General features: G+C 44.7%; 1 protein-coding gene across 2 annotated transcripts in view; it reads right to left on the reverse strand.

Moving 5' to 3' along the window:
* Positions 1-27,756, reverse strand: part of ptprt (protein tyrosine phosphatase receptor type T) — a 999,403-nt gene that overhangs the window by 91,165 nt on the left and 880,482 nt on the right. For both annotated transcript variants that reach the window (XM_078236146.1, XM_078236147.1), the window contains one exon: positions 15,683-15,770. In XM_078236146.1, the coding sequence (XP_078092272.1) occupies positions 15,683-15,770 (88 nt within the window). The remainder of the gene's footprint in view (positions 1-15,682; positions 15,771-27,756) is intronic.

The raw sequence follows: 27,756 nt of genomic DNA on the forward strand, positions 1-27,756 counted from the left end.
TATCACTAAAAAAGGATACTTTATCAGGGAACTTCTTACAGTCCAAGAGTTTCTCAAAAGCAGCTTTCTTAGTTCAGCCGAGTTCAATTTACATTGTCTGTGAACAAGGAGTGAAATTGCAGCTCTGTGCAACATAAAATGGCACATCGTAAATTCTGTAGCCAATAGATCCCACTGCTGCTTTGATGTTTATCTACGTTTGTACATTCTAAGAATTGATCACATTACAGCACTTTCATGTATTATGAAGAAGATTGAAATAGATGCACATTTTTATATTATTTTTCCATTCCACTCCACAAAATAACTTGAAGAAATAGCGCAGGAAATACCCTATGGATCAGAAAACAATATAAGAATCAATTTTCAAAAGCAATGGTATGAACTATAATTACAGAAACCAGTTTTAAAATTTGGAATCGAGTTATTTCAATCCACCCCATGCATTTATTTATGCATTATTCATTGTCAGTCTCATCAGAAACAAGGTGCTGTGTTGTGACATTATAATGCACAGAGAATATTGAACATCTAAGCAGTGAACTGGGAATATGGGGGGAAAAAATATGGCAAATACAACTAAAAACGGAGCTTCAGAACCTGCTGCTTTCCTGTCTTCCCTGAATGGCTTGGTGCACGGTTTGTCTATCGCTCGCTAGTTGCCTGCAACTGAGGCTCAGGCCTCAGCATAACTCAGGCCTCGCCGTGGTAACAGGCAGGCAGAAGGCACACTTCTGTTACCATCTGGTGTGCACCTCAAATGAAAAGGCAGACTCATTTATTTCTAAGGCTCTTGAAAAAGACTAGCGAAACAGGTAAACCAGCTGTTGAAGGTCATTATGATTACTAATTACCAATGTGGGTATGAGTGAACAAAGGAGTTTAATAAAGCATTTTCGTACTACCACAAGAGACTGATTTCCAAACCCACGTCAGTTAAACAGCGTGTGTTTAGAGAATGCTATACTGTGGTCCGGTCAGGCGCAATTCAACATTGAACACTCGGTCCAGATTCGGCCACTGAGAGACCTATCAAGCCTTAAAAATGCTGCAAAAATAAGGAGCCCCTGACATTAATCCTCAGCATTAGAAGACTGAGTTATCAGTATGATAAATAATTTGTAAATTTTGTAAGAAATGGTATTGACTGAAATTTAATGAGGATGTCAGGGGGCCCAATGTCTGCCACCAAAATGGGTGGCACCCCCGTCGACCCAGAATTAAATCTCTAAACGGCAGTCCCTACCGCCAGAGCTCCCAGCCACAACGAGGACATTCAATTCCACTTCTGAAGAAGTCATATTGGACTCAAAACTTTAACTCTGTTTCTCTCTCCACTGATGCTGCCAGACCTGCTGTGTCTTTCCAGCACTTTCTGCTTCTGTTTAATTGCAGGACTTTCCCCAAGAGAGTAGAAATCCTGCATCCCACTGTCCCAAGGCCTACCGGCCACTCAGAGGGCAGCAGCTCTACATTCCCAGCAGCGCTACCAGGAGTGCTGGCTGCTGCTGGTAATACAACTGACCTTTCACTTGGGTACGTCACTGAATCCTTGGAGAAAGCTAAGTTGGGGCAGGATGTTGTTTGTGGGCAGGGTATTGTCAGCAAGGGTGGCAGGAAATGCTTTGTCTGCACAACCAGCTTTTCTCTCCAGATAATGCGATACTCTTCAGAAAAACATCTGGACGTGTGGCCCATGTAATCAAGCTAATGGGAATAGAAAAAGCTTGCTGGAGTGAATCCCTAGATCATCTCCAATAGACAACACAGGATCGCCCCCCACATGCACACAGAGTTCCCCCCCACATGGACATGGGGAACTCCCCCCTCTTCCCATCCATGGACATAGCCACCCCATCCCTGCACATACTAGATGCTCAAGGAAACCCCACCTAACCGGTAAGGGTAACCCCCTCACAATAGATCTTCCCAGAGGGCCCACTTGGTACTGCCCCCTGGCAGTGACCCCTGGCTGTGCCAGGGTACAGTTCTGGGCATGTCCCTCTCCCACCCTCGAGGCTAAACACACGTGTACCCCCAGTGGATTCCCTTTGCCTGGTTCCTTTTTTTGAAAAATAGTTGCAAACATTGCTGACGTGACATCAAATGGGTGAAGGGGGAATTCCGAATGGGGGGGGAGCATTTGGCGGGGAGGCCTATTAATGATATTTAAATGAATGAAATGATGTTTCCATGCTTCATCATCGGTGGGGGTGGGAAGAATCAGCAAACAGAGTCTTGCTGGCAAGTTTTTCGTTTTCCAAGCCTTGTGATGTTTTGCGTTCACATCACCGTTTGCCCTTGCGGTGATTGAGGGCACAAAACCATGGCCATAGTGTCAGCTCAGAGCCTGATCTTTTCTCTGGGGGCTTCTTAAGCTCTCTTGCCCTACCCATAGGCTTAACCAATCAAGTACAGTCACATGGATCAACGAAGGTAGGCGTCTCACCTGAAAACTGGCAATTCCAATGATGCCCTACTCTCTCGGGACTTGAACCCACAGCCTCCTGGCTCAACAGATGAGATGACTGCCACTGAACCATGGCTGGATAATAGGATGTAAGTTTTACTGACAACAATATTACTGTATGAATGCTTATCAAATTCCTCCCTCCACTTTGAGACTCACTACCTCTGTTAAGATAGTGGAGGTAGAAATTTGGGTCAGGCACCTATTCAGCAACATCACCATGAATAATTCTTAGACTATTAATTTGTCTATTTACCTGAGGCTTATTATTCAAAGTCAAGAATTCAGTTGATCAACACTCTGGTTTAGCAAGGTGGTAAATTATAAGCATTCCTCCTTGAAGATTTATAGTTGCAGCAGTGTAATGTGTTTATCAACCAAGTAACCAATCAATACTTCTGGCAGTAGTAAGCAAACACTTAAAGGATTGGAATAGATATGTAATCCTTCCTGTGCAGTGCATATGAAAGTTCTATTTATGATGGTAGATGTATGAAATTAATCACCAGGTGAAGATTGAGCCATTGCTCTGTCTTCTTCCGGTGGAATCAGGAATTCATCCTCACTGTCAGGAAAACAAAGAAGTTGGAATATTTTTCTGTTCATAATATCCTGGTGGTATTTCTTACACTGTTGGGAATTTGTGAGTATGGTCATTGAAGCAAGAGACAGGGTGACAGAATTGAAGCTAACAATAAGAAGTGGGCTTGATATGGTAATGAGCCGAGAAGGATGTTTACATGAGGCAATAACAGAAGTAGATTTGAATGGGGGTCATTATGGTTCAAAGGAGAATATGCACAGGTTGGGAAAGAAAGATGTCAGTCGGTAAAGTAAGGACAGGAGAAGTTTATTTTTCTTTTAAATTCTAAGATTTAAAGTAAAGAAATGAAAGTTAATTAATTCTGGGAGGGTGCATTTCTAAAGGGACTGAGTGAGACAATGGAAGGGAAAGAACGTATTTAAGGAGATACTGAAACCTTTGGGTGTAGCTGTTTTAGATCTCAGCAGACATAAGGAGTCACTGGTTAATTCCCAGCAAACAGTGCGAATGAAGCTAGATCTAAAAACCAACGACTGTTAACAGCAGAGGGCATCCCAAGAGAAACTAGAAGCCCTGTGTGATAAAAAATACTGGATTTGTTTTGCAGATTTTAAAATCTATAAGGAGATGCTGAACAGATAAGGGGAAGATTAGCTCTTAAGGTAGTTAAATTAAGATTGTTTGGTTTAAAGTATTGGTACTATGTGAAGCCATTGTTGCGTCGATGTGCAATTCTATTTTTTTCCTTTAATAAACATTTAGGTTACTATAAAATCATCACAAGTAGTTGGGGCATCGTTTCCAGATTTCAGAACTTCTCCTCTTACTGTGTGAATTGCAAAAGCAGATGTGCTGTCAGTTGTTTCAAGTTTCCCTCCTGGGATTGGAGCAGCTCAGCACTTACCCATCAGCCATGCCATCACATCACCACAATTATGTTAATGAGATTAACTCTTGGTAAATTGCTCTGCGAATTGAGATGCACAGAATGTATCACACAAACCTCCCAAAATGAAAAAACCTAACCTGTCTTTCATTGAAACATTTCCAGTTCCAGAGTACTGTACATTGATGTGCAGGAAGATATGTTTGGAGGATGTAAGTCAGGAGAATCCCCTTGACGTACTGTATGTTCATTGTTGGATGCTTTATCTTATAACTGATTACAAGCAAAACTATGGGCAGAATCTTATGTGAGTTTGGTGTTAGTTCCAGCGTGAAAAATGGAGTGATTTCTGCCGATGCCGCTGGCATATTTCTGACCAAATCTTATGCCTAATTGGTAATAATTTTTATGCCCACGAGAATCACGCTGTGCTCACGGCGTGCTCCCTCTGATTCACTCGCCCACCACAACTTCATCGCTGCTATCACTGGGGAGCTCCTTATAAACAGCTCCCCAGCACTTGTTCCAGATCATCTCCTGGGGATGGCTGGATGGCCAAGAGGTCAGCACCTCGCTTTTCAGAGGGAGCCCTGACCAAACTTCTGGATGGTGTGCAACAGAAGCAGGATGCACTCTACTCCCGCTCCAGAAGCAGGTCTTCCAGCAAGGTCACCACCCCCGCCTGGGAGACAATGGCAGCTCTTGTGAGTGCTAGCTCACTCCAAAAGATGAAGGGACAGCAGTGCTGCAAGAATATGAACCATCTTCTTCACTCAGCCAGCGTAAGTGGCCCATCTCCAGTCTCTCTCTCTAGGCCCCTTGCATCCCCCTCCCACCTCCAACGCCATCTCTCACCTGGCCACTTCGGGGGTTGCCAACACGAGGCCCTCCTTCCAACTCTTCCAATCACCATGTTCCCCTTCAGTAGCTGAAATGCTCCTCCCACTCCAGCTCCCACTCAAGCCCCATGCCTGCCACACCTCATCATCATCTTCAATCTCACAACTCCCACCTACACTCTCCCTATCTGTGTCATTGCAGGACAAACTCAACCACAACACGTGTGGGCAAGCTTTCCCAGCCGGAGTAATGCCGGAGCTCAGAACACTCATACCCTTTGAGGAGAGAGCACTTGAGCTGGCCGGGGGGAGGAAATTCCCGTCTATGCTAATGGTGAAATGGGGGCAACAGACAAATATGAGAATCCTCAAGACATGCTGTCATTCCCCAAGTCTCAAGTGAGTGATCAATGTTCCCTCCTTTATCCCCTGTGACGCACTAATGCCATCTCCCTTCTCTTGCAGGCAAAGCAGCCGGGAAACCCCGATCATCCTTATGATCCAACGGCACAGTGGCACAGTGGTTAGCAGCCTCACAGTGCCAGGGACCTGGATTTGATTCCTGGCTTGGGTAACTCTGTCTGCTCTGCCATCCGATCTATGGCTGATACGCTCCTCATCCCCATTTTCCTGCCTTCTCCCCATAACCCTTCAAATCATTACCAATTAAGAATCTGTCTAACTCCTCCTTAAATTTAGTCACTGTACCAGCATCCATCGCACTTTGGGGTAGCGAATTCCACAGATTCACAACCCTTTGGGAGAAGTAGTTTTTCCTCAACTCTGTTTCAAATTTGCTACCCCTTATCCTAAAACTATGACCTCTCAACCTAGAATGCCCCACAAGAGGAAGCATCTGCTCCACGTCTACTTTATCCATACCTCTTATCATCTTATATACCTCCATTTGATCTCCCCTCATTCTTCTAAATTCCAGAGAGTATAGGCATAGACTGTTCAATCTCTCTTCATACGACAAACCCTTCATCTCTGGAATCAATCTAGTGAACCTCCTCTGAACTGCCTCCAATGCCACTACATCTTTCCTCAAATAAGGGGACCAAAACTGTGCACAATACTCCAGGCCTCACCAATGACTTGTACGGTTGCTACAATACTTCCTCACCTTTATATTTTATTCGTTTAGCTATAAATGCTAACATTCCATTTGCTTTCTTTATTATCTGCTGTACCTGCATGCTAGTTTTCTGTGACTCATGAACAAGGACACCCAGATCCCTCTGCACTGGAGCACCCCAAAGTCTCTCCCCATTTAGATAATAAGTCACCTTCCCATTTTTCCGACCAAAATGCATGACCTCACACTTATCCACATTAAACTTCATCTGTCACCTTTTGGCCCACATTCCTAACATATCTATATCCACTGGAGGGTTCTTATTTGCTCATTGCAACTCACTGTCCTGCCTATTTTTGTGTCATCTGCAGGCTTTTGAGCACTGGCAAGCACCTCACAGCTGAAGGTCCACAGCAGGTGGAGGCAGGGACGTCCTAGGGTACTGCCACTCAGAGGGATGCTGAAGGCCAGGACTTGGTTGGGCCTTTGGCTGATGATGTGCCCCCGAGTCTGGTCATTCCAGAGCTGGTGGAACTCTAAAGGCAGAGGCACGAGGATCGGGAAGACTGCAAGGCAAACTGATCCCATCGGCTTCTGTCTGAGGAGATGGTGCCATCACTCCAGCGCAATGAGGCCAACACTGTGAGGGTGGCATCTGTGATGGAGAGCTTGGCACAAGACATGCACTCCATGGCAGGAGATGCCCGCTCCATATCTGAGAGCATGAGCTCCATGGTGCAGGATTTCAACTGCAGGGTACAGGCACTGGTGGGAATTCATGAGTGCCAGCGCCAGAGGACGTTCGGAATGGGTTAACTGCAAGCTTCCACTTTAGACCTAAGTTGTGTGTTGTTCAATAGTACTCACTGAGATATATAAAGGGGTTACAGGTGGCACTGGGTGTTGGGTGTGTGTATGTGGAGTTGTAAAGAGAATAAAGTGAGGTTGTGAAGAAGCTGGACTTGCATCATCTTTTATTACTGGACTGCAACTGGGAGGTTTAACAGAGGACAGCGGGGCTTCTGCAGCTGCTGTAAATGGTGCTGGCGTGATATCATGTTGAATATGCAGTGCGGGCTCAATATCCGATGTGAGTGCTCAATAATGAGATGCTAATGTATTAAAATGAGGATCCCAAGTGTTCCGCGGCGTGTTCCGCATCACTCCGCTGGCCGGCCTGGTCCAAAATGACAAAACGCTATCCAGCCGGCGAGAAAACTCTCTGGATTTTGAGCGTGTGCTGCCAGTCCCATGCACGGAGAGTCTGCTGGACTCTAGGTTCCACTCTGTATGTTTGCTGAGTTTTTGCAGAAATGTAACTGAGACTGAACAGTAAAACTCCATTATAAATATGTTGAAGAGGGCGCGGAGGAAAGGTATAAACATAAAGAGGGTTATTTTAATGAAAAACAGATACTAAATGGGTGTTATGCTGATAAGACATATCTGTTTAAAAGGTTGCTTTTAGTCTGCAATGTTGGGACTACTTGCTGTTTACAATGATTTAATGTGTCTTTAAAGTGTGAAACCAGAGACTCGCACATTTGGCACTCAAGTGTTAATTAGGACCAATTTTCTTTCAAGCAGAAAGATATAGCCTTCACACAGCCACGTTCATTAAAGGTGTTGAGCTTGCTGGCTAACAGACAAGAACATGTATCAGGATAGCTCAGGAATCAAGGGAGACAGCATTGGAGATTCCGCCAGAGGATGTCCAGAGAAAGTTTGCCCTGTACCCATGGTGAGAAAGAAGGACACAGATGTGGTGGATGTGGGAAGTGATTATTGAGGAGGTCACAGCCAGGAGCAGTGAAGCTGTTTCTGCACCTCATGCATGCCCAGTTTTGAGTTGCTAGATCTGTTTGGAATCTATCCCAGTTAGCATGATGGTCGGGCCACACAACACAATGGAGGGTATCCTCAATGTGAAGGCAGGACTTCTTCAAAAGGTCTGGGCAGTGCACACTCCTACCAATACTGTCATGGACAGAAGCATGTGACAGGTAGATTGGTGAGGATGAGGTCAAGTATGTTTTTCCCTCTTGTTGATTCCTTCACCATTGCCAGCCCAGCAGCTCTTTCCTTTAAGATTCAATGAGCTATGGTGCTAATGAGCCAGTCTTGGTGATGGGCATTGAAGCCCCCCACCTAGAGTGTGTTCTGTGCCCTTGCCACCCTCAGTGCTTCCTCCAAGTGGTGTTCAATGTTGAGAAGTACTGATTCAGCAGCTGAGGGAGAGTGGTCAGTGATAGTCAGCAGGAAGTTTCCTTGCCCATGTTTGACTTAATGCCGTGAGACCTCTGGGGCTCAGAGTCAATGTTACGGGATCCCAGGTGAATTCCCTCCCAACCCGATATCACTGTCATTGGGGTGGTGATGGTGGTGACTGGAACATTTTGTCTAAGGTATGATATCCTGGGTACGGCTTTGTCAGGCTTTTGCTTGACTGGTCTGTGAGACAGCTCTCCCAATTTTGTCATAAGTCCCAGATATTAGGAAGGAGAACTTTGCAAGGTCGACAGGGCTGGGTTTGCCAGCCTGTCAATGCTGGGTGTCTGGTTTCATTTCTTTTTGTTGGCTTTGTAGCAGTTTAACACAACTGACTGGCTTGCCAAGCTATTTCAGAGAGCATTTAAGAGTCAACCACAGTGCTGTGGGTCCGTATCCACCATACAGGCCAGACCAGGTAAGGACAGCGGATTTCCTTCCCTAAAAGACATCAGAGAACCAGATGAGTTTTTATGACAATCGACAATGGTTTCATGGCCATGACTAGCTTTTAATTCCGGATTTATTGAATTGAATTTAAATTCCAGTGACTGTTGTGGTGGGACTTAAATCCGTGTCCCCAGAGGAATAGTCTCGGCCTCTGGAGTACTAGTCTGAAGACATGACCAGTCTACCACTGCCTCCCCCTATATCGTTGCTGCTGCTTGGATGGTCTGGATCCAGAGAAAAGAATGGAGATGGAAATAGGGTGAATTAGAGTTAAGTTAGATACACAAAGAGAAATAAATAGAGGGAAATAAAGACTGAATGAACAGAAAGAGAGAACAAAAAGAAAAGTATGAACAAATATCTTAAATGAACAAATATCTTAAATTTAAAGCAATCTCACCAAAGTTCAGTTCCATCTGAGGACTCTAAATAAGGTATTAACAGGTGTTTGCAATATGAAATACCAACTATGAATATCTGTGGTGAGATTCTTCTGCATTTATGGTACAAGTCCATTAATTTCTTGACAACCATGGGCACTTGGCCGTGAACTCCCACATTTGAGGTTGATGGTGGAATTAATCATTAATTAACCAGTAGTTTGTGGCAATTTGCAATTCATGGCACAACCTTTCATCACCACAAGTTGCGAGAGATTTTAGATGCCAATAACGATGGGTGCTGTGACCTCACCATTATTCCATTATTTCTTCAGCAACTTCTGGACCATTATTTTCATATGAGCATTAACTTGCTTATAACAATTGGGTAAATTTAACATTTGTATTGAAATAAAATACACTGAATCCCTACGGTGCAGAAGGAGGCCATTCGGCCCATTGAGTCTGCACTGACCACAGTCCCACCCAGGCCCTGTTCCCATCACCCCACATATTTACCCTGATAATCCCCTGACACTAGTTTAATTAAGCATGGCCAATCAACCTAACCTGCACCTCTTTGGACTATGGGAGAAAACTGGAGCACCCGATGGAAACCCACGCAGACATGGGGAGAATGTGCAAACTCCACACAGACAGTGACCCGAGGCCGGAATTGAACCCGGGTCAATTGTGAGGCAGCAGTGCTAACCACTGTGCCACTGGAATGACATACTTAGGGCATTTATATATTAACTTCAGTTATGGTAAATTCTCCCGTTTAACTTGTGAGTTAGCTTGATCTTTCAGAAAACAAAGACTATCCTACATTTAATTTATTTTTTGGAACAAAACATCACAGTTATGCTTTTCAATTTGGATTTCATCTCTGGAAGTAATTTCCATCATTTGCGGACAAAATTTAGATGATACCAGGCACAGAGTAATCAATCCTGTGGTGACACCTCCCAAGGTTTTCTCTAAATCAGACAGCAGACAATCAATAAGCCTGCACAAAGTAAAAACTATCACACGTCTGCTCTGGGGCTTGGTACAATGAAAGTATGTTTTCTAGTTCAGTTTTCAAAAGATGTTATGTGGACAGGTGATGAACTGGATAAAACTTACTAACATGGTATGTTTTTTGATCCGTTTAAATCAAACAAAATCAATATTTCCTGTTACTTTCTCCAGTTTCACATAAACCCCAGGGCAACTTTTATTTATGTACAGTTAAGAAGAGATGAGAATTACAGATAGGCTACCATGTTTCTTATCAGTGCATAAATAGCAAAACTTCTGAGAATAATGGAGCACTTAACTCAGCCTGGTGCAGGAGTTCAAGAATATTGCTGTCTTAGCTATACAACTTATAACAATGAACTGGAGGAGATTTGGAGGCCTCCTTATAATATAGAATTACTACAGCGCAGAAGGAGGCCATTCAGCCCAACAAGCCTGCACCAACAACAATCCCACCCAGGCCCTATTCATCCCCATAACCCCACGTATTTACCCTGCTAATCCCCCTGACACTAAGGGGCAATTTTGCACGGCCAATCCACCTAACCCGCACATTTTTGGAGTGTGGGTGGAAAGCAGAGCACCTGGAGGAAACCCATGCAGACATGGGGAAAATGTATAAACTCAACACAGGCAGTCATCTGAGGTCAGAATTGAACCTGGGTCCCTGGCGCTGTGAGGCAGCAATACTAACCACTGTGCCATCGTGCCGCCTAATAAAGCTGCTGATCCAGTGACTTACTGCCCTGTTCCTCTCACTATAGTTGTCACTGCCTTGTTCTCCCTGGAGTTATTGTTGGTGGCTGTCCAATTCAAGTGGAAGGCCTCTTTAATATGTAAATTTGGGATCCTTTGCAATACATAGAAGTCCGCTTGCCATTTTAGGACAATATTGGATAGTATGTGCACTGTGTGCATTATCAGCTGACAATCCAGTTCAGAAGAACCGACAGCCTGGTTTTATGGTGTGTTTGTGAGACCAGGAGGAAACTGGAGTGCTGTTAAAAACTCCACACAACCAACCTGGGATGTTCTTGCTTGAGGTTCCTCCCCATCTCTCCGTCCTGATATTTGATCCCCATAGCAGCGATGCACCATCATCCAGCCTGTAGATTAAGCCTAGCCACCCAATGTAGTGTCAGGAGACAGAGGTAGTTTTAAATAATCTATGTTTGTATTGTAGGATATCAGAGATAAGGAATAGATTTATGTGATTTATTTAGTGTATCTGTGTAAGAAAAGGTTAAAACTCTAGTTAGATTCATGTTAAATAAAAGTGTTTGCCTGTATGGAGGTTTTGGATTCATTTCAAACTGTATCTGAATTGTGCTTGAAGAGTTTACGATGTGAAAATAAAACAGAGCTTAAAGAAGGACTGGCATGTTGCTTAGTACAGTAAGAAGTCTCACAACATCAGGTTAAAGTCCAACAGGTTTATCTGGTAGCACAAACTACGAGCTTTCGGAGCGCTGTTCCTTCATCAGGTGAATGGGAGTTCTGTTCACAAACAGGGCATATAAAGACACAAACTCAATTTACAAAATAATGGTTGGAATGCGAGTCTTTACAGGTAATCAAGTCTTAGAGGTACAGACAATGTGAGTGGAGAGAGGGTTAAGCACAGGTTAAAGGGATGTGTATTGTCTCCAGCCAGGACAGTTAGTGAGATTTTGCAAGCCCAGGCAAGTCATGGGGGTTACAGATAGCGTGACATGAACCCAAGATCCTGGTTGAGGCCGTCATCATGTGTGCAGTAACTTGGCTATCAGTTTCTGCTCAGCGATTCTGCGTTGTCATGTGTCGTGAAGGCCGCCTTGGAGAACGCTTACCTGAAGATCAGAGGTTGAATGCCCATGACTGCTGAAGTGTTCCCCAACTGGAAGGGAACACTCCTGCCTGGTGATTGTCGAATGGTGTTCATTCATCAGTTGTCATAGCGTCTGCATGGTCCCTCCAATGTACCATGCCTCAGGACATCCTTTCCTGCAGCGTATCAGGTAGACAACGTTGGCCGAGTTGCAAGAGTATGCACCGTGTACCTGGTGGATGGTGTTCTCACTTGAGATGATGGCATCTGTGTCAATGATCCGGCACGTCTTGCAGAGGTTGCTGTGGCAGGCTTGTGTGGTATCGTGGTCACTGTTCTCCTGAAGGCTGGGTAGTTTGCTGCGATGTGGAGATGCCGGCGTTGGACTGGGGTAAGCACAGTAAGAAGTCTCACAACACCAGGTTAAAGTCCAACAGGTTTATTTGGTAGCAAATACCATAAGCTTTCGGAGCGATGCCCCTTCGTCAGATGGAGTAGTTATCTGTTCTCCAACAGTACACAGACACAGAAATCAAGTTACAGAATACTAATTAGAATGCAAATCTCTACAGCCAGCCAGACAGCGCAGAGTCGCTGAGCAGAAACTGATAGCCAAGTTCTGCACACATGAGGATGGCCTAAACCGGGATGTTGGATTTATGTCACATTATCAGTAACCCCCACAGCTCGCCACAGCTTTCCCCCTGATCTTGCATAATATCACTCGCTGTTCTGTCTGGAGACAATACACATCTCTTTAACCTGTGTTTAATGTTCCCTCCACCCACATTATCTGTACCTTTTAAGACCTGGCTGGCTGTAGAGATTTGCATTCTAATTAGTATTCTGTAACTTGATTTCTGTGTCTGTGTACTGTTGGAGAACAGATAACTACTCCATCTGACGAAGGGGCATCGCTCCGAAAGCTTATGGTATTTGCTACCAAATAAACCTGTTGGACTTTAACCTGGTGTTGTGAGACTTCTTAGTTTGCTGCGGACAATGGTCTGTTTGAGGTTGTGCGGTTGTTTGAAGGCAGGAAGTGGGGGTGTGGGGATGGCCTTGGCGAGATGTTCGTCTTCATCGATGACATGTTGAAAGCTCCAGACAGAGCGTTCAACATGTCATCGATGAAGACGAACATCTCGCCAATGCCATCCCCACACCCCCACTTCTTGCGTTCAAACAACCGCACAACCTCAAACAGACCATTGTCCACAGCAAACTACCCAGCCTTCAGGAGAACAGTGACCACGACACCACACAAGCCTGCCACAGCAACCTCTGCAAGACGTGCCGGATCATCGACACAGATGCCATCATCTCAAGTGAGAACACCATCCACCAGGTACACAGTACATACTCTTGCAACTCGGCCAACGTTGTCGACCTGATACGCTGCAGGAAAGGATGTCCTGAGGCATGGTACATTGGAGAGACCATGCAGACGCTATGACAACTGATGAATGAACACCATTCGACAATCACCAGGCAGGAGTGTTCCCTTCCAGTTGGGGAACACTTCAGCAGTCATGGGCATTCAGCCTCTGATCTTCAGGTAAGCGTTCTCCAAGGTGGCCTTCACAACACACGACAACGCAGAATCGCTGAGCAGAAACTGATAGCCAAGTTCCGCACACATGAGGACAGTCTCAACCAGGATCTTGGGTTCATGTCACACTATCTGTAACCCCACGACTTGCCTGGGCTTGCAAAATCTCATTGACTGTCCTGGCTGGAGACAATACACATCGCTTTAACCTGTGCTTAACCCCCTCTCCACTCACATTGTCTGTACCTTTAAGACTTGATTACCTGTAAAGACTCACATTCCAACCATTATTTTGTAAATTGAGTTTGTGTCTGTATATGCCCCGTTTGTGAACAGAACTCCCACTCACCTGATGAAGGAGCAGCGCTCCGAATGCTTGTGGCTTGTGCTACCAAATAAATCTGTTGGACTTTAACCTGGTGTTGTGAGACTTCTTACTGTGCTTACCCCAGTCCAACGCTGGCATCTCCACATCATGTTGCTTAGTAACCAGTGACCACCTTTAAGTTGGAAAGGCCTTTTGAATTCAGTTTTAAATGTATCCAAGGCAGCAGGAGCTTAGCAGCGAGAGGAAACATATCTCTCAGCTCTTACAGAAGCAGATGCAGGATAATGGAGTAATGGGAAGGCAACAGATACCATAAACTAAAGAAAAGATAGTTCTGGAAACCAAGGAATGGTAAGAGAGGTCCCAGGAAGATTGAAGTCAAGGGGGCAAAGGGAACTGGGATTTGAACAAGGCGCTGTTCATTGGAATTTAAGTAAAAGGCAGAAAAAGTGCTCTGAGTCAAAGAGCCAGCTGCAGTAACCAGATTTAAATTGGGGAACAAGACATCAGAAGTAAATTAAATGTTTGGTGACATCTTAATACAGCCCATGCAGCAATAGCGTTCTATTGGTATGGTATGGTACCTCAAAGATTGTGTGGAAGCTTGAATGCATGTGGCAATTCAAGGCTGAGAAATACTGAAAGGAGAGCTGGAAATCCTGGAAGTGGATCCTTGCTGAAAGCAGCTGAGGAAAGCATTGTTTTGAAGAAGATTCTAAGGTGTGTCTTTTCAAGAGTGGAATTTGAAAACACTCATATCGAGGCTGGAGTCCAGTGAGATCAGCTAGTTCATGGTGTAATAATCATCTGGGGAGATTTAAGGAGAAAACCACAGGAGTTAGGTTGGGTGGCATCTGCCACTTGGTTTCAGAGTGGGGTGTATCTGACCTATTGGTTTACAGCAACTGTGTATTTACTGAGAACATTATAATATAAGATATATTTTGTAAACTGTGCTATCCTTAAAATCTGTATACCTTTGTGAAGATAGAGGTGTCGTATTGTACCTGCTGGACTTTAACCTGGTGGTTAAACTTTTCATGTTTAATAAATGTATTTTTTCCTGTTGTTGAAAGATAATTGGCAGTCCTGTGACTCTGTTCATCCATGTTTCCAAAAAATAAAGGACTAGTTACGGTCTTTAAGGGAGGGTTCCATTCTGGAACCTTCCTGTCCAGTACTATGAAACTGGAATAGTCTGAAACTCGGGGAATAATGAATAGCATGGGTAGAGTGGACATGGGGAAGATGTTTCCATTAGTAGGGGAGACTAGGATCCGAGGGCACAGCCTCAGAATAAAGGGATGACCCTTTAGAACCGAACAAAGAAAATTACAGCACAGGAACAGGCCCTTTGGCCCTCCAAGCCGGCACCGACCATGCTGCCCGACTGAACTAAAACCCCCGAGATGAGGAAGAATTTCTTCAGCCAGAGGGTGGTAAATCTGTGAAATTCATTGCCACAGAAGGTTGTGGTGGCCAAGTCACTGGGTGCATTTAACAGAGATAGATAGGTTCTTGATTGGTAAGGGGATCAAAGGTTATGGTGAAAAAGCGGGAGAATGGGGATGAGAAACACATCAGCTATGATTGGATGGCAGAGCAGACTCGACTGTCCGAATCGCCTAATTCTGCTCCTATATCTTATGGACTTATAGTAGTAACATCAACTGGGAGAGTAACACTAGTAGCAGCCAGAGCCAGCAAGCTGCTCATTTACTAACTGTAGCCCGTCAGCCAAACGATGATACAATTGCATGCCCAACTGTTCTCTGCCCGCTGGCTGTCCACCAAGAGAAATCTACCCCACTGTGTTCACACCATTGATTTGAAAGCATCACTATTACCATTTGCTCTCAGCATGAACCGGTATGAACTATACCGGTTCCTCTTTTGGAGTCCGGTAGGTAAAACCAGACAAACAGTTAGAAATACCCTGTAAATGGAGTGCATTTGATTTTCATTGTTAATCGTTATCGGGAAGAATTTCACAGGTGAGCGGTGTTATAGACCGGACATTTATGAAATATAGCCATTCAGTGGCAGCGTGCACTTACAAGCGATGATATTCCCATATCGGTTCTTGGAACGGTTTTCCTCCTTCTTGGCGGTGTCCCAAGCTGCCGACTGTCCTTCCGGCAAACTCTGAAAAGCAAGGAATGGTGGTTGTTTTGGAAGACTGCTTTTGATAAGTAAACTGCAGTTTGCATTGAATACAGAGAATGTGCCCTACACAAAATAGCTTCACAGGAAAATGTTGGGTTTCTGTTACTGATCCTCAGTACATTATTGACAGCATCTCTGTGAATTCTGCAACAAACAGATGCAATTGGAAAACAAATGCGGATTTGTGTATGAAGCACCAATTAAATTCTACATGTAACAAAGTGGAAAATGTACAACTGGAGCGAGTACAAATTGTCGTTTGACAGGTCACCCAAGTTGAATGTCATCAGAGACCTTAGATACACAGGCAACAATTTTTCAGAATTATAGTTGACATGTTTGCATTTTAAATAATTTTACTTTATCAGAATCGAGGTTAAATATTATTCTATCATCCTGAAATTGAACGGGAGATATTAGTATATGAACAAAGGAAAGAAGTGGGCCAGGAAAGACCTTGGAAGCAACCTGGCCAACAGTAAAACCTAATATCCTTCAATAGCTCCCTTAAGTACTCGCCCAATTCTGCTTTAATCTTGTACAATATCCACCACACTGGGCAGCCTATTCCACATCTCTGCAACTCTCAATATGTAAAGTAATTGGAGCAAATTCCTTTGGGATTCAGCTGAGCTCCCATGATAAAAGGGGCTGGAAGTAGGAATTGTAAGCCTCCTGCTGCTTGGAAGGTAATTATTATCGGGGGTAGGATCAATGGGAGTGCATGTGAATTCCTGTGCTGAGTTATTACTTTACCTGTTTTTGGAATGCAATGTTGGTCCATGAATTCCCCGGAGTGGCAATCACTGGTGGAGTGTCACTTTGGAGGGACTGACATTCGCTGGAATTCCAAAACCCCTGTCTCGGCTAACTTTCCTCACTCAGGCTGGGTGAGATAGGATCAACGAAGGAGCTCTGGGGCTCCATCAGCATGGTGTAAAAGGAGTACAACGAAGGAGGACACGGCCCCTTTTTACAGCATTACTTGCTGTAAAACAGGTGAGTTTAAAGGGACTGTTGAAAGGGAAAAAGTAAGTTTTAAAGGTAAATGAATGGGATGTTGGGGTTCAGACATTGGTGGGGAGGTTTCAGGTCAAATTGGGTGGGGGAGTTGGAGTTGGAGTTGGGAGGGTGATGCCTGGTTGGGAAGGGGGGTGTATGCAGTGGAGTGGGGGGGTCGGGGTTGGGGTGGTATCCTGCGTGGGGCTCAGTCTGTGGCCAGATTTCTCTGGCCTTTCATGCACCGCTGCCACTGCCAGCAAGAACGGAGAATCTGGCGCTCAGCTAAATCTCCATTTCCTGCAGCGGGGCTGGAGAATCCCCCAAATGCGAGGATGGGGAGCCAGGAAGTTATGGCCCATTTATCGTACAGGTGGAATTTTTCCGTTCCGCCCACCACGGGAATCATAGTGGGCGGGGCCGGACCATGCAAAGGTCTATTGACCTTGGGCGGGAATTTCAGGCCTTGGGGTGAGCGCGGCCAGAAAATCCTGCCCTAGGTCTATCGGGCTCTCGAGAAGGGGGATGGAGGGTGGGTTGATGCAAATTTCCGAGAACCTGAAGAATGAGATTTAAAAATAAAATTCTTATTGACCTGTTACATAAAGGTCAAAGGGGACATGGGTGCAAGTGAGCATTGGGCACTATCGCAATGGCAGGCTAACATTGGGGAGGGTCATGTGGGCATTTACCTGCTCAGTTCTAATCAGGTGCCCTTTTCTGACTGAGAGATGATCAGTCCTAGAGGTCACCAGCAGGTTCAGTTCTGAGGCAATTAATCCAAATTTCCTCATCTAAGGCTGTGTTATGCTGGGATACAGCAATCCAGTTTGACTTTATTTGCTTGCAAGAGGGTTTAACTCTTCCAAATTTGAGGCTTTATCAACAATAAACAATTTGAGTATCAAATTAATATTTCCTTTTCTTTTGTTGAGCTTTTGCAGAGTAAGAGAGCCAATTGCCATCATTATCATTTCATTGCACTGAAGATGAATTGGCCAGAATTCACCAGCTGTTCATGCTCTGCTGCCAACGCCAGCGAGAATGGACAATTTGGCGCTCAGCCAAATCTCAGTTCACTGCAGCAAGACCAGAGAATTGCGCCGGCGTGAATGGCCGAAGGATTCAGGCCCATGATCCTCAGCAAACAAAGGGCAATGCTATTTTGGACTTGAGCTATTTGCAGCACCTACTTTCGCTTTTGTTGTTCTCATCACAAGAATACACAATATTTAAGGTGCTGATATTCACGGATACTTCTGAGGTTGAAATGGGTTACACTTTGAGATACTGTACTTACTTGGCTGACGATAATAAAGAAGACTAACATGCTGTAATGTCCAGGGACGAAGATACATTTTAAGACATGGGGGAATGGAATATTTAAAAAAGGCAAAAATCCGAAGTGTTATTTATCGGATGATTGCTTTCTGAAAGGGATGGATTTAATGGTCTGTAAAATTGTGAGGAATATTGAGAAGTTCTATATTTCTTGGCTCACAAACGTTCGAAGGCTGCTTTCTGGAAAACCTGATCCTTTTCCCCCTGCCTCCCATTTCTGAAATATCCCTTCAAAATTAGCTTTTTCTCACCTGCCTTTTGTCCCTCTATTTCTCTCCCTTTTTCCCTCAGCCCTTATCTTTTTAAAAAAAAATCACAAGTTAGAATAAGGGTAATGGGATCCTGGTAAGTTTGGAAGCTATTTAGTGTTTCACTGTATTTCAGCAGTCAGTTACAAGGAACATGGCAGTGGCATTTCACCATAAAGTCAAACCAATTCCAATACAAAGAATGAAAGATCAGAATTGGACTCAAGAGTATTCCACTCTGAGTTCACTCTGTGGAACACAAATGCGTCCATGGAATAGATACATTTGTCCATCGGGTAATAGGTGAAACACAATTGCAAACTCCAAAGATAATTCTCTTTGATGGATTGGAGTTTCAATCTGGTACGGAGCAGGTATCGATAATGTGAACTCTACATGTTTATCAATGAGTGTGATAACGTACTTATGCTGTTTAACCAGCACCTTGACTTGGATTCAGTTCGGCTGACAAATTCTGACCCCTGAGAATTGGAGACAGACCATGGTTGCAGAGTTTTCGCGGAGTATCAAGTAGCGAAATATCTCTCAGCTGCCAGGTATCCACACAATTTATGTACAACTGTAAACTTCCACTTTGGAGATGGTGAGGTTGGAGCATAATTTCTTTAAAGAACAAAGAACAATATAGCACAGGAACAGGCCCTTCGGCCCTCCAAACCTGCATCGATCATGTTGTCCTATCTTGACCAACCGCCTGCATCCCTCTATTCCCCGCCAGTTCATGTGTCCATCCAGGTAAGTCTTAAATGTCACTAATGTGCCTGCCTCAACCACCTCACTTGGCAGTGCATTCCAGGCCCCCACCACTCTCTGTGTAAAAAACTTCCCCAGCACATCTCTACTGAGCCTTTCCCCCCTTACCTTGAACTTGTGCCCCCTTTGTAATTGTCATTTCTGCCCTGGGAAAAAGCTTCCAACTATCTATGCCCCTCATAATTTTATCAACTTCTATCAGGTCGCCCCTCAGCCTCTGTCTTTCCAGGAAGAACAATCCCAGTTTATTCAATCTCTCCTCATAGTTAATACCAGGCGACATCCTGGTAAACCTTTTCTGAACTCTATCCAAAGTCTCCATGTCCTTCTGGTAGTGTGGTGACCAGAATTGGACACAGTATTCCAAATGTGGCCTAACCAATGTTTTAAATAATTGTAAAGCTGTCCCATATGTCCTGTCAACAGTCCCGACGCACTTGGGATGGATGGAGATGTAAATCTGGGAATGTGAAGGAGATTCTATTTTTGGACTGATCCTGCTGTGTTGAAGCTTGCTGATCAGCTTATGCAAAGATGCGTGACACAATTCATCACAAAAATACCGGCTTTTGACGGTCTAAATCTGTCCAATTTAAGCTCTGATGTTGCGTTAGGATGTTTGAAACAGAAGTTGCATTCTGGTGAAATACTGAACATATATTCCTCAGCAGCAAAATACTATCATCCAGAAGAGATGCTGGTTAGGTGCATTGGCCATGCTAAATTCTCCCTCAGTGTACCCGAATAGGCGCCAGAGTGTGGCGACTAGGGGATTTTCACAGTAACTTCATTGCAGAGTTAATGTAAGCCTACTTATGACATGAACAAATAAACTTTAAATTTTAAAGCTTTAAACTGTAGTTGACAACCTCAACGTATTAAATGGTCGTGAATTCATTGATCCAAGTGTGAGAAAAACTAGAAACTCAGTAAATCTATACGGCAGGATTTTTCGGCATTTTCCGGGATCTTGTGGTCCTGCTGAATATGATCCACACCTCCATGGTGGGATGGGCAAGCCACACAACATGCCGTAGACATCAGAGGGACCGGAAGATCCCTCCAGTGGTCAATGATGAGCCATGGTGCAAGTTTTTTAAAGTTTATTTATTAGTCACAAATAGGCTTACATTAACACTGCAATGAAGTTACTGTGAAAATCCCCTAGTCGCCACACTCCTGTGCCTGTCAGGGTACACTGAGGGAGAATTTAGCATGGCCGATGCACCTAACTAGCACGTCTCTCGAATTGTGGGAAGAAACCGGAGGAAACCCATGCAGACATGGGAAGAACATGCAGACTCCGCACAGACAGTGACCCAAGCCGGGAATTGAACCCAGGTCTCTGGCGCTGTGAGGCAGCAGTGTTAACCACCGTGCCACCATGCCACCGCTTTCTGGAAAGTACATCTCAGGAATGGGGAAGGTAGAGGATGGAGGGATGGGAGCATGGAAAATCCTGCCATATATATTACAAATTAGCTCCTGGCACAGAACTGTGGGTGATGGGGTACAGATTTGGTTAGCATATATCACATGATTTCCAAGCCATTGAAATTACCGCACAGAGATGCACTTTTTTTCATACCTTTCAGTACTTTATTCCCAATCAAAAAAGCCAATTAAGTCCAATCATGGACCCCACATGAGGGACAAACAAGATCCAAGCTGACAGGATGAGGCATTGCACCCCCTCCCAGGTTTCACCTTAGTCAAAAGGTCGAGATGGTTTAAAAAATTGCATCAGGTAAAGCCTCGGTTTAACCTAGCCTGGCTACCCTGCTCGCTTACTCTACCCAGGGAAAACCACGATCGCAGGCGTTAGCACACCCCAAGCGCAATGGGCTAGCCCCGTCCCCTGCTGGATCATGGTTTCACCCCTGCCAGGTAAGTATAGTTGTACTTTAGGACTTGAGGAACATGAACATCCTGCTCCATTTTTAACCCCAAATGAACAAACTCAAGTGATGAGATTAAGCGAGGCAGGGCTATTCTTTGTAGTCATGATGTGGAGATGCCGGCGTTGGACTGGGATAAACACAGTAAGAAGTTTAACAACACCAGGTTAAAGTCCAACAGGTTTATTTGGTAGCAAAAGCCACACAAGCTTTCGAAGCTCTAAGCCCCTTCTTCAGGTGAGTGGGAATTCTGTTCACAAACAGAGCTTATAAAGACACAGACTCAATTTACATGAATAATGGTTGGAATGCGAATCAACTAATCAAGTCTTTAAGAAACAAAACAATGGGAGTGGAGAGAGCATCAAGACAGGCTAAAAAGATGTGTATTGTCTCCAGACAAGACAGCCAGTGAAACTCTGCAGGTCCACGCAACTGTGGGAGTTACAAATAGTGTGACATGAACCCAATATCCCGGTTGAGGCCGTCCTCGTGTGTGCGGAACTTGGCTATCAGTTTCTGCTCAGCGACTCTGCGCTGTCGTGTGTCGCGAAGGCCGCCTTGGAGAACGCTTACCCGAATATCAGAGGCCGAATGCCCGTGACCGCTGAAGTGCTCCCCAACAGGAAGAGAACAGTCTTGCCTGGTGATTGTCGAGCGGTGTTCATTCATCCGTTGTCGCAGTGTCTGCATAGTTTCCCCAATGTACCATGCCTCGGGATATCCTTTCTTGCAGCGTATCAGGTAGACAACGTTGGCCGAGTTGCAAGAGTATGTACCGTGTACCTGGTGGATGGTGTTCTCACGTGAGACGACGGCATCCGTGTCGATGATCCGGCACGTCTTGCAGAGGTTGCTGTGGCAGGGTTGTGTGGTGTCTTGGTCACTGTTCTCCTGAAGGCTGGGTAGTTTGCTGCGGACAATGGTCTGTTTGAGGTTGTGCGGTTGTTTGAAGGCAAGAAGTGGGGGTGTGGGGATGGCCTTGGCGAGATGTTCGTCTTCATCAATGACATGTTGAAGGCTCCGGAGGAGATGCCGTAGCTTCTCCGCTCCGGGGAAGTACTGGACAACGAAGGGTACTCTGTCCACTGTGTCCCGTGTTTGTCTGTTTCACTGGCTGTCTTGTCTGGAGACAATACACATCTTTTTAGCCTGTCTTGATGCTCTCTCCACTCCCATTGTTTTGTTTCTTAAAGACTTGATTAGTTGTAAGTATTCGCATTCCAACCATTATTCATGTAAATTGAGTCTGTGTCTTTATAAGTTCTGTTTGTGAACAGAATTCCCACTCACCTGAAGAAGGGGCTTAGAGCTTCGAAAGCTTGTGTGGCTTTTGCTACCAAATAAACCTGTTGGACTTTAACCTGGTGTTGTTAAACATCTTACTGTATTCTTTGTAGACAGGGCTTTTCACCAGGTCATTTGAACTTCTTGCAAGCCTCAACCTGAGGCAGTAGGTATTGTCTGTAACATTGTACATCACCACCTATTGTCTGTAACATTGCACATCACCTCCTGAGTATCAGAGATAAGGGTATTTTAACATCATCAGCTTGAAAGTGGTAAAACAATAGAGAGATTAATTGGTACATTCTGTAATTCTGCTTTAAGTCAATGCAGTTTGGAGATTTAGTGCAACATTGATGTGGCCCAATTTCTGACTCACGCTCCGCTTTGAGCATGGCTGGGAGTGCAGATTGCCACATTTACGCTTGAAAGAAAAATGCCAAATGATGGAACTCTGAAACAAAAACAGAAAATCCTGGAAATATAAGCAAGGAAGGTGCATGTTTCAGGAAAAAAAGATAACCTGATCATGAATACCATTGAAGTTCAAAGGTCAGTGTTCAGGTAAGGGGGAACGTTCCGGCATTCCCTGCCCTCCGACAGATTAAAAAGGCACTTAATTCCCAGAATGAAAAGTATGGAGTCTTACCTTTAACCCTCAGATTAATTTAACAAAGCTTTTCCAATGGACTGTGGCAACATTGATTGAATAAATGACCTTAATTAGAATTGAATTGATTGAGCTCGCTGTGATAATGCATGTCGAAAGAAAGAATAAGCAAAAGCTAAGTATTATCACTATGACAACAAAAAAACTGCACTGAAAGCATCCCTTCAAGTGCAAAGTAGTGTGTTGTATTCTGCTGAAATATGACAGATATAAACTCATAAAAAGGAAAGCTATCTAAAAGATTGCTATATCTGTCAATGATCATTTAAAATTCCATTTTTATTGTTTCTTTCAAATCTGTACATTTATTGATGTGATGGAACTACTTTTGCAACATTCTCCAGCAGCATCTCACATTCATTTTTTCATGACATATAAATTTCATTGTAACATTGCCAAGGTAACCTATTTGTCCTCAAAAGATACTGGCTGCGATTTTCCCATCCTACTTCTTTAGCGCAGTGGGCCGGGAGAATCCCGCTGAGGCCGGTTCGCGGGGTTGCGCGAGTGTTCGCGCCCCGCTTGCGTCTCCCAGCGATGGATTTCCGGTGGTGTCTGCTCCGTGATGGAGATGCACTGACCATTTAAACGGTCATTTCAATTTCATTTGCATGTTATTAGCGGGCACGGGGACCGGACATGTACAAATCTGTACATCTGTACCGTCATTTAGGCCCCGGCAAGCGGGTAGGGAGGGAGAGGGGCGTCACTGTAAAGGGCAGGTGAATGTCTTCCTCTGAGGCCTCTTGCTGCTGGTGGGTTGGTCGACACAGGGTGCCTGGGCAAGAAGGACCCTTCCCCTATTACTTGGCAGCTTTCCCACATGGAGTGGCCATCAGCAGTTGATGGCAGAATGCCAGCGGTTGTAGGATAAAGCCATTAAGAGGCCACTTAAAGCATCAATTGGTCTCTGGGCAGGAAAGCTGTCTTTGACTCTTTTGACCCTGGACCTAATTTAGAGGAGCCAAGAAGGAACAGGCTCTCCAACCCTGAGCCTTCTGGCTCCAATATACGTCCCTCTCTCCCACTCAGCACCTTCATGTGGTGGGGATGGAGGGGTGCACTACATTCCAATTGTGTCCATCTGTGCACATTAGGGAGAATGAGAAGACTTTGGAGAAGGTGCAGGAAAGATCTACAAGAATGTCTAAAGGAATGAGAAACTTCAGTCACAGGTATAGATTAGAGAGGCCGGGGCTGTTCTCCTTGGAGAAGAGAAGGTTAAGAAGAGATTTGCTTGAGGGGTGTTCACAATCAGGTTAAGTAGGGAGAAACTGTTCCCATTGGTGGAAGGATTGAGAAGAAGAAGATATCGATTTAACGTGATTGGCAAAAAAACCAAGGGTGACATGAGGAAAAGGTTTACCCAGCAAGTGCTTAGACTTTGGGAGGCACTCGCTGGAATCTTGCTGCCATTTATGTCGGTGGGTTCTTACGGTCCTGCCTATGGCACATCCCCCACTGCGGGTTTCCTAGCAGCAAGGGATATATTCAATGGAAAACCCTGTTGACAATGGCAGGGCCGTAAGATCCTGCCACCTAAAGTTTATTTATTAGTCACACAAGTCGGCTGAAATGAACACTGCAAATGAAGTTACCGTGAAGTTCCCCTAGCCGCCACAATCCGGCGCCCGTTTGGGTCAATGCACCTAACCAACATGTCTTTCGGACTGTGGGAGGAAACCGGAGCACCCGGAGGAAACCCACAAAGACACGGGGAGAACATGCAGACTCTGCACAGACAGTGACCCAAGCCGGGAATCGAACCCAGGTCCCTGGAGCTGTGAGGCAGCAGTGCTAACCACTGTGCCACCGTGCTGCCCATCAAGTGGCATGCCACCTCCTGCCGCCGTGAAACATGCCGCGGAGACGGAGTAAAATCCCACCCACTGTCTTTATTGCATTATTTTACGGGATGTGAGTGTCACAACTAAGGCCAGCGTTCCTTGCCCATCCCTAATTGCCCGAGAGAAGGTTTTACTGAGCCATTTTCTTGAACTGCCGGGGTTCCTTTGGCTTGACCTTTCCGTAGCGTGAGAGTGTGGTCAAGGCGGATACAATTGTGGCTTTCGACAGGGAAGTGGATGATGACCTGAAAAGAAAAGAATGGCAGAAAAGAGTTGTGTGGAAAAGGCAGGAGAGAGGACTAACTGAGCTGCATTTACAGGGAGCCGCCACAAATACAATGGGCTGTGTGACCTCCTTGGTGGTAAGTATTCTACGATTGGATGATTCTCAGCTGACCTCTGTGGCAGTCACGTATAAGGTCACTCCTGTGGCAGGGAAATCTTAAAGGAAAGATTCAGGCATGGAATTCTGGGAAAAGCGAGGGGGCAATAACCCGCTCAAGGACTTTGGAGAGGAAAGGGTGGTTGGAGATGGGATGATGGTGTACAAGGGGGCTATTAAAAATAGAGTTATTAAAATAGCTTAGAGAAGCAAATCATTAAATATTCAGCCATTAGTACCTCCAATAGTAATTTCCAAGCTAATGTCTGTACTCCACTGCACATGACCTGCATCATATATTTCCATGCATTTGAAAAAACAAATTAAAAATTATTCTATTGCAGAGCACTAGCCTCAAAGGAGTGAACTACCTGCGTACAATATTACCAATTTAACTGCTGGGTGTCCCATAACAGCAACTGGTCTCAAAGCATATTAGTGTGTCAGTTTCCTCAGGTGACATACCTGAGTGTCCAATCCAGCACAATCCTTTGCAGATACAAATAATATAATGTAATATAAATGTCTTCCCTGAATTGACCCTTTCACCACACAGGTGTCGAGATATATGCCGTACTGCAATGTCAACAGGCCATTAGATATTACAGTATTCCTTGCACAAAAATTCATATCATTGCCTCACAAGCGGCAGGCCGATAAAGGAATAGAAATGTAGGAATGTCATTCAAGTGTGTAGGACAGAAACTGCTAGTCTAGCTTTGACTTCAATACCAAGCGTTTTAGGTTATTTGTGTCACCTCAGTATTTTAGATTGCAGGAGCATAAACTGGCAACAACTTCAAAGTACTAATGGGCTTGATTCAATTTTAAGGCCTCTTCGTTAGCTGACAAGATCTGAAGAAGGCAATTACAGAAATGTGCTTGCTTGTCAGAATAAATGAGAGCATAATTAGTACACATTAATCATAGAAGTACCTCATCCTATTAAAGAATTCTATTAGTTAGAAGCGCTGCATTTTATCGAAACACAGAAAATATGTCCTCTTAGCACTTCAGGGAATATTACATTGCTGTCTATATTGAAGTCAATTACCATATTCTGACCACACAATATGGTGTTTGTTATCCTAACCTAATCTTGCAACTCCCGTTAAGCAGCTTTAGATATCTAACAAAAATAGTTGTTGGCAACGCAAGTAATATATACTCATTAAAAGCAACAGTCCAAAGTAGGACTTAAGTTGGGGATAAAATGAAATAGACTTGTTATCTGAGTCTTTACTTGGTTGAATGGTTCACTGTTAGCTAATTTGATGCATAATGGTCAGAATTCTCTAGCTGTTCACGCCGGCGGGATTCTCTGGCCTCGCCGGCAGTGCAGCTCCTGTTGCGCATTTCTAGGCAGCGTGAGGTTGCTTCAATGAGAAATCCCGTTGATGGTGGCTGGGTCAGAAGATCCTCCGCCAGTGAAATGCACGCCACCTCTTGTCACCAAGAAAGGGGAGACCAGAGAATGTCACCCTTTTCAACTTGAACAACCTATTGCTCTGCAAGTGAAATGAATGTTTTCATTAATGTCACCTATTAATTTAACCAGAAGTACAAAAAATAGATTCTAAGACTATTTTCCTTTTGTGGGATTTGGTTGAACACAAATTGGCTGCTGCATCTGACTACGTAACTGTTCTATGTTACTGTTATATGGTGAGGTGAGAGTGACAGCCCTTGACATCAAGGTCACATTCGGCCAAGTGTTGAATCAAGGAGCCCTAGAGAAATCAATGGGTATCAGGGGACAAACTCTCCGCTGGTTGGAGTGATACCTAGTACATAGGAAGATGGTTGTGGTTGTGGAGGGTCAGTCATCTCAGCTCCAGGAGATCACTGCAGGAGTCCCTCTGGGTAGTGTCCTCAGCTCAACAATCTTCAGCTTCTTCATCAATGACCTTCCCTCCATCATAAGGTCAGAAGTGGGGACATTCGCCGATGATTGCACAATGTTCAGCACCATTCACACCTCCTCAGATACTGAAACAGTCCAGGTTCAAATGCAACAAGACCTGGACAATATCCAGGCTTGGGCTGACAAGTGGCAAATAACATTCGCGCCACACAAACACCAGACATTGACCATCACCAATAAGAGACACTCTAACCACCGCCCCTTGATATTCAATGGTGTTACCATCACTGAATCCCCCACTGTCAACATCCTTGGGGTTACCACTGACCAGAAACTCAACTGGATTCACCATATAAACACAGTGGCTACAAGAGCAGGTCAGAGGCTAGGGATTTTGCAGCGAGTATATCACCTCCTGACTCCCCAGAGCCTATCCACCATCTACAAGGCACAAGTCAGGAGTGTGATGAAATACTCCCCACTTGCCTGGATGGGTGCGGCTCCAACAACACTCAAGAAGCTTGACACCATCCAGGACAAAGTAGCCCACTTGATTGGCACCACATCTACAAACATTCAATCCCTCCACCACTGACGCTCAGCAGCAGCAGTGTGCACTATCTACAAGATGCACTGCAGCAATTCACCAAAGATC

This window comes from Mustelus asterias, chromosome 20 (genome assembly GCF_964213995.1).
Source record: "Mustelus asterias chromosome 20, sMusAst1.hap1.1, whole genome shotgun sequence".
Taxonomy (NCBI): Eukaryota; Metazoa; Chordata; class Chondrichthyes; order Carcharhiniformes; family Triakidae; genus Mustelus; species Mustelus asterias.